General features: G+C 33.6%; 1 protein-coding gene across 1 annotated transcript; it reads left to right on the top strand.

The window, feature by feature from the left end:
- The first annotated feature begins 983 nt into the window (after window positions 1–983).
- On the top strand, window positions 984–2,629 carry LOC107458347 (protein CHLOROPLAST IMPORT APPARATUS 2). Its single transcript, XM_016076557.3, has 3 exons — window positions 984–1,642; window positions 2,194–2,343; window positions 2,493–2,629. Exons 1-3 carry the CDS (start codon window positions 1,037–1,039, stop codon window positions 2,514–2,516), a joined length of 780 nt encoding a protein of 259 aa, XP_015932043.3. The 5' UTR covers window positions 984–1,036; the 3' UTR covers window positions 2,517–2,629.
- Window positions 2,630–8,245: the final 5,616 nt, after the last annotated feature.

Raw genomic sequence — 8,245 nt, 5'->3', positions numbered from 1 at the left:
TAAACATACAAAATCTAACAAAAACACATTTAAATTCAAACAATACAAACATTTAAACCAACAGAAAAAAATCATCCAAAATTTTAAATATTAGATAACATAAATGATCATTATGTTGACAAAGAATAAGATTAACACCCTCAACATTGTCTTCAACAGAAGGATAATTCACAGACAAAGAGATTAATTTCGAGTCTCCTTCGTCAATTGATGAAGTTATTGATGCTATAAAGAAGAGTTCTAGGTTGCGTTCAACATGACTAATTTTGATGGAGAGTTGCCGCTAACCACTCATGCATCCATGAGAAACAACAAGTAGTGGAAGCGACATATCTGGGAACCAAAGAATATGCAACTCCGCGACAAAGAGAGCTCTAGAACATGGCTGGGGAAGCACAAACGCAGCGACCAAGGCCACCACATTTGTGGTAGTTGTGGGGAGACCGGCGCACCAAGGTTGCAGTGACAACAGCAAGGAAGCATTCCACTACGACTATGAGAAGAAAGGTGAAAAAAAAGCGTATTTTAGATTTTAAATTTTAAAATTAGGACTTTTTAAATAGTTGGTGCATATTTAAACGTTTTAAATTTTAAAATTAGGATTTTTTAAAAAATTAACTGCTATATTAAGTTGGCTATATAGAGTTAGTTCTTTATATTTTTCGATATGTCTATTTATCCTTCTATGCATATGTGGATTATCTATTTCCTCCACTAATTGACCATGCTTATTCTTCTTGTTAGAGGTTATATTATTATTATTATTATTATTATTATTATTATTATTATTATTATTATTAATGTAACATTCCTCTGGCTGACAGCATATTGATAAATTTGCCAAATATTGAGATAGTGTGTTATCATTTGACCCCCCTAAGAAGATAGTTTTTATAATTATAGTAGTCATATAAATATAGATATAGATATAAACAAACATCAGTGTAATGCATTATTATGCAAATAGAAATTGAAGAGGAGACACACAAAAACACAGAAGGATAGAGAAAGAGAAACAGCCGTTTTCAGAGATAAGATGGGATACACTTCACTGCTTAGAAGTCCAAAGAAAGAGAAAGAACAAGAAGTGCCAGAAGCTACTTTCTCCTCCTCCATATTACCCTTTTCCAATAACCACCAACTACTATACCACGATAATGATGATGAAGAATTCAGTATCTTGGAGCAACTTGAAGGAGTCTTGGACATTGAAGAAGAAGAAGAAGAAGAAGAAGAAGAAGAAGAACAAAAGTTGTTACCATCTCCACAGCAGGGAATGGTAACTAGTTGTAGTGGCGATGATGAAGAGCTTCATTGGGATTTCATGGAATGGGAGGAGGATCATCATAAATTCCCAGAAGCAGAAAATGAATTGAAGGTAGTAGTAAGAGATGATAGCAGAATAAGCAATAATAACAAGTGCCTAATGGAGGAGGAGGTGAAGAAGATGGTAGTAAAGAGGGAAGAAGAAAGTAATAACAATAATATTTTTGGGTTTTGGGAAGTGGAAGATGAAAAGATGGTGGCTTTGAATTTGAATTTGAACTATCAAGAGGTTTTGGATGCTTGGTCTGACCGTGGCTCTCTCTGGGCTGATGACTACTCACTTTCATTGGCAACCACCAACAATGGCTACTACTATGTTAGTCTTCTCATCTTCTTCACTCCCTTAATCTTCATATTTGTTTTTCACTGTTTTTTCGTGAAGGTATGCTTGCAAGTTTATGTGTAGAATATGTTTGGATTCACTCATAATTTCGAGTTCAAATATATCTTGTCATTATTGATGTTTTCCTAAGATAACTTTAGAATATAATTACGGTGAGTATTTCTCTGGAATAATCATAATTATTGTTCAGATTTCTATATTGTTACTCTCTAATGATATATCATTATTAGTCTTTCTTTTTGGTTGAAATTTAATTTGATCTTCTTTCTTTGATACAACATTTTATGTTGTTTCAAAATTTTGGGCTATTTCACTTGATTTTAGCAATTAAGATGTTGTTATTTGATCTAAATGTTTTAATTAAGAGTGATAATTTTTTCTTTTATTATTATTATTATTATTATTATTATTATTATTATTAAATTCTCACTTGCAAATGAATTCTTAGAACATATTTTCATAATTATTATACTCTTATTATTTTGTTAATTAGATAGTATTAGCCTCATGACTATTGTGCTTAGATGGGAGAAGTGCCAGTATTAGAAGAAGAAAGAACAAGAAGGGAAGCAAGTGTTCTAAGGTACAAAGAGAAGCGCCAGAACAGATTGTTCTCCAAGAAGATAAGATACCAAGTTCGGAAACTAAACGCAGATAAAAGACCAAGAATCAAGGTCACTTTTTGAATTTCAATTTTTTTTCCATGTTATTTATTTGCTTCTCTTCTATTGGTTATAAATTTGCAATTTGGGCACTTTTTTGTTTTCTGATGAGGAACAGGTTTTTTTTTTCTTTTTTTTTCCTTGATATTTTTGGTTTGTAGGGTCGCTTTGTGAAGAGACACTGACGTAGAAGATCCCACTTCGCAACTCCAAAAATATCTTTCATAAATATCTAAGATGACAAGTCGTACAATTATTTTTAATTGGTTCTAAATGAAATATTCTTGTATTTATCCATTCTAATTATTATCACTTCTTTGCAATTCATATTAATTTGGAAAAAGAAAAATATAAAATATATATGCTCCTAATTTCTGGTCCAAATACTTTGTTGTCCTTTTTCAACTAATGAAAATTACTTAGTTTGGGGAAATTTTAATGTTTGGTGGACTTTGTATTGGTGAGGTCCACCAGTTTCGTCATTAACTTCCATTTTGTGTTCTTTTTGGTGTCTTTACCCTTTTGTGCATTTTTTAAAGCATGGCCTGAAATTGTCAGTTAGTGATGGACTTTACATCAAAAGGTTCGCTAAATGGGCACATTGCATGGCTCTTATGTAGAAAATCGAATTGACCTCCGATTTTGATTTTTTTTCCCCCTTATTTTACAGGAAAAGCATATATTTAATTTCGAAATCGACAAGAAAAAAAGAGGGGGGATATTTTGTGAGTTAATTTAATAAGCATGAATACTATAAATACAAAACGCAACAAGAAAACTAGAAAAGTTGACATTATAAATGTATAATAAATTAATAATACAACAGTTTGGTTTTGCTGATATCTTATGTTTATTACTATAAAATTGAAGGGACACCACTTAGATTACCCAAGAATAATATTATGCGTGTGTTTCGAAATGTCGAAATTGTTAAAAGGCTTTATAATTTTTTGTATGTGCACAAAATTCATTAGATAAATTGTGTTTAAGGTAAAGTATTGTTTAATTTTTAAAGTTTTTGTCTGAATTTAAAATCTTTTTTAATTTTTTTAAATCATTTTTAACATTACAATAAATTTTAAAATGTTTCTTTCATTAAAAAAATTACTTTTTGAATAGATTTATCTATAATTTATAATTAATTATAAAATAAAATTCTTTTCCTATTCCTAGTCTATCCACTTGTGACCTTTTTTTCACTATCTCCAACCCTAATTTTTCTAACCATTCTCATCTGACCATAGATATGGTAATGGATCTTTATGAGATGGAGACTCCTTTTCGATCTTTCTTTTTTATTTAGTAAAATATCCCTTGTTTTTGTTCTATTTAAATCAGGGATCCCTGTTTATTTTCTCTTACGGGAGAGAAGAATATCCACGGGTATTTAAAAATTACTATTACATTTTAGACTTTTAGTAACATTTATATATCTTGTAATATTTATTAAAATATTAATAATTATCATAAAATTAAATATTAAGTAACATTTATACTCAAATGTTAGTAAATACCTTTAACTTTTTGAAAAACTTACAAAAAGTGTTACCTATTCTCAACTACATCTCGCTCTTAGTACTCTGTAATGGTGAAATCACCTCTCTATCCTCCTGAATTTCTCGCTCCACCTCTTCAATATGTCGCTCCCCTCATCAATTTCATGCTTCGCAAATGAAAACCACAAATCGGGTGCTCTAGGATATCTCGAGTTCAATCTGAAATCTCTGCTCTAGGATCTGAATTGGAAACTCTCAAGGTACGTAGATCCTAATCTATTATTTCATAACAAATAGAAGAGAAATGATTGAAATTACTTTTCGTATTTTTTCCTGAAGTAGTAATTGCATGAGAAATGAGAATAGTAACTTGTGTAGATTGATAGTAACAATTGTATTTCTCACTCAACTAATTGAAACTTCTCATGATCTGCAATTGAAAAATGATATATAGTTACTCACAGGTAACATTTTTTATGAAAGTTCTTTGTGCTTTTGGGAGTGCATTTAAGGTGTTTGAAGAAATGCTTGATAAACCACTATTTTATGGTTTATCCTATGCTCAATTGAGTGGTTTTTATCAACTCTTTACCCACTTATTCATACTATTTGCATGAGTTTACGTTTTCCTTCCGGATTTTGTGCTATGATTGAAAACATGCTTCTTTGGTCTTATATTTGTTAATATTAATCCTCTTTTATTACCATCAGATGCCGTGATATGTGTGTTAAGTGATTTCAGGGATTACATGGCATGAATGGCTCAGAGGATGGAAAGGAAGCATGCAAAAGTGGAAGGAATACAAGAAGTTGAAGAAATTGCTAAGCTATCCAGCCTGACCTCTTCACACTCAAACGACCATAACTTGAGCTACAGAGGTCCAAATGAGATGGTTCTAGTTGTGTTGGAAAGCTAACGTCCGGGGCTTCGCAACGATATATAATTTGCCATAGCTGCCCCGATGCCAGGCGACGCAAACGCGTGGATTACGCGGCCGCTTGACCTGGCAGGAACACAACCCACCTAACGCGTGGACGACGCCTCCGCGTCACTCTTCCGCGACCTGTACAGACCAGAAAGCACTGGGAGTGATTTCTGGGCTATTTTTGACCCAGTTTTCAGCCCAGAACACACAGATTAGAGACTATAAAGTAAGGGAATGCATCCATTCATAATCATGCTTTTCATAATTTACTTTCCATGATTTAGATTTAGTTTTGAGAGAGGTCTCTCCTCTCTCTCTTTAGGATTAGGGTTTTAGGATTTTATTTGCTTCAAGGATTATCTTTTTACCAGGTTCAGTGTTCTTTTGCTTGACAGTTATCACTTATTTTCAGATACCATTAATGCTTGCTTGTATTAGTTATGTTGCCTATTTGGCTTATGCTACATTCATGTTATGATTTTCTTATTTAATGTTACTTGAGGTATTTCAGTTCAATATTGCTTTTTTTATTCATGTTATTGATCATTCCCAATTTGAAGATATTCTTATTCTGGTAGATTTAATGTCCTTCCCTTTTAGTTTTGGTTAAGAAATCAGTAACTCAGGAGTTATCTTAGCTCAACATAATTGATAACTGTTATCTTGCTAATTGAACCGAACTTCAATAATCCCAACCTTTTCTTAGGAAATAAATAGGATTCGAAGGTCTAACTAATTAGTCCCTTAACTTTCCTTTGCTTTAGCAAAGGTTAACTAAGTGGAATTAAGATTCAACTTTCATTATTATTGATAAGAATAACTAAGCCTGGACTTCCGATTTCTTATACCTTGCCAAAAGTTTGCTTTACAGTATTTATTTATTTTAATTGTCATTTAAATTACTTGTCATACTTCTTTCTTAATTTCAAAATCCCCAATTTTACCTTTTTCATAGCCAATAATAAGAACATATCTCCCTGCAATTCCTTGAGAAGACGACCCGAGGTTTGAATACTCGGTTATCAATTTCAAAGGGGTTTGTTACTTGTGACAACCAAAACGTTCTGCACGAAGGGATTTCTGTTAGTTTAGAATCTATATCTACAATGCGACTATTTTTGTAAAATTCTTTACTAGCAAAAATCCTAACGTCAATGCTTCAAAGAACTTTATGTTACTATATATCTTATATCTTAAAACTTTTCAACTGTGTGTTTGTTTGTTTTGTCCCATATCAATTTAGCCCCAACCAAATGTGTCCTTATTGTATTCGGATAATTGTAAATTCTTTTGTTGAAGATAATAATTCAAACTTAAACAAAGATGCAAAACATTAAGAACAATTGTTTGGAGCAGCTGTCAAAATCCAAATTCTAAGTGAAATAGCTGGTTACTGTCTTAACTAACTATTTATTTGGTTAAACTTATGCTTTGTATCTGCATTTGATTCTAAGACTTACTCTTTCGAATGGAAGCCATATGCAGGTCAATACCATTGGAAGAGCGCTCACGCGTAGTGGCATTTGTGTTTGGTGGCTTGAGTGTTGGAAGTGTTATGGGGTATGCATATCTCATGGTACTGATGTTTTCTATTTTATTTCATTCTCTACCTTCAATTTTGACATTGTACTATCTGTCAGGCTTCTTAGAACTCCACCCCTTATCCAAAGTCCTGGCTAGGAATCAGTGTTCTATTTATTTGGTTTTTTGGGGGTTACAGGTTTCCAAATGCCTATTAGTTCAAAGTAATGAAGTTCTTCCAATAAATTTCTTGAGCTGCAAATTTAATTAAAATCATGGCTTGTTTGTTGAGTTGAAATTTGAAGGTTTTTGGCATTTCAAGTTCTTAAAGGAGGTGAGGTGCAGTTAAATGCTGGATCTCTTTCATATGAGTACTCATGGTTTTTTTATTTTTGTTTTCTTCGTGTGATACCTTTCATTACTTTTTACCCCTTTTTCTTTTGACTTATTATTTTGAGCCTTATGGTTTATTGGGTTATTGTCACTTCTTTTGCCTTCAATTGTCTCAGTCATAAGCGTCCAAGGTACCATGACCCAATCATGGAAACTCTAAGGTATTGAACAGCTCTTTGAAGGTATGTTCAATACTTGATGACAATTTCTGAGCTTCTACTTTGTCTTCTTGAAGGGAGGAGTGACTTTCTAGTTCTCTTTGGCTGGGATTATGATATTGTAACATTTAATTTTTTTAATAATTAATTGTTGGATCTCATTTTGTTTTGCATTATGTTACCCTTCTAGCATCTTCTTTTATTTCCTCCTCTTATCAAGTTTGTGCTTAATAGCTTGTCAGTCTGCTATCTTAGCTTATATAAGATGCCAAAAAGGGTGGCAGAGAAGTTGATTGAATTGCAAAGGAGTTTTTATGGATTAAAGAGGATGGAAATAATGGTATGCCACTCGTGAAATGAGAATTGGTACATGCGCCAAAAAAGCTAGGGAATTTGGGAGTGGGGGATGCGGTGGTTAGGAATACAGCACTTCTGTTTAAGTGGTGGTAGTATTTTTCAAAGGAGGATTGTTCATTGTGGAAGAAGATTGTATGTTCTTGTAATGGATTAAATCCAAATGTAATGTTAGCAAATAAGTCACTAACTTCAAGAGGTGGTCCGTGGAAAGATATCTGCCAATTGAATTTAGCAACACGTCAAAGACAAGATGATTAGTGGGCTATCTATGGAAATAAGGGACAGGAGGAGAATTCGTTTTTTGGGAAGATAATTAGTTGCAAGGTGGACCCTTAAAAGGGGATTTTCCGAGGTTTTTCTCTATTTCAAACCAGCAAGGATCTGTTATAAGAGATTGTGGGTTTTGGGATGGGTTAAAGTGGATATGGAACTTCCATTAGAGGAGAGAATTGTTTCAATGGGAATTGGCACTTGTTGGTGCACGAAATTGTGATCACTACTTTTCACAAATCAATTAATCCCCGGTGATGAACCCAAAAACTTGGTGTTCAATACCATGGCATAAACACAACTTCGCACAACTAACCAGCAAGTGTACTGGGTCGTCCAAGTAATAAACCTTACGCGAGTAAGGGTCGATCCCACAAAGATTGTTGGTATGAAGCAAGCTATGGTCACCTTGTAAATCTTAGTCAGGCAGACTCAAATGGATATGAATGATGATATACGAATAAAACATAAAGATAAAGATAGAGATACTTATGTAATTCATTGGTAGGAATTTCAGATAAGCGTATGAAGATGCTTGTCCCTTCCGTCTCTCTGCTTTCCTACTGTCTTCATCCAATCCTTCTTACTCCTTTCCATGGCAAGCTTATGCAAGGGTTTCACCGTTGTCAGTGGCTACCTCCCATCCTCTAAGTGGAAATGTTCAACGCACCCTATCACGGCACGGCTATCCATCTGTCGGTTCTCAACCAGGCCGGAATAGAATCCAGTGATTCTTTTGCGTCTGTCACTAACGCCCCGCCCTCAGGAGTTTGAAGCACGTCACAGTCATTCA

Source organism: Arachis duranensis, chromosome 7 (genome assembly GCF_000817695.3).
Source record: "Arachis duranensis cultivar V14167 chromosome 7, aradu.V14167.gnm2.J7QH, whole genome shotgun sequence".
In the NCBI taxonomy this organism is placed as follows: domain Eukaryota; kingdom Viridiplantae; phylum Streptophyta; class Magnoliopsida; order Fabales; family Fabaceae; genus Arachis; species Arachis duranensis.
The sequence above is the reverse complement of the archived record's forward strand: the minus strand, read 5'-3'. Positions and strand labels throughout refer to the sequence as shown.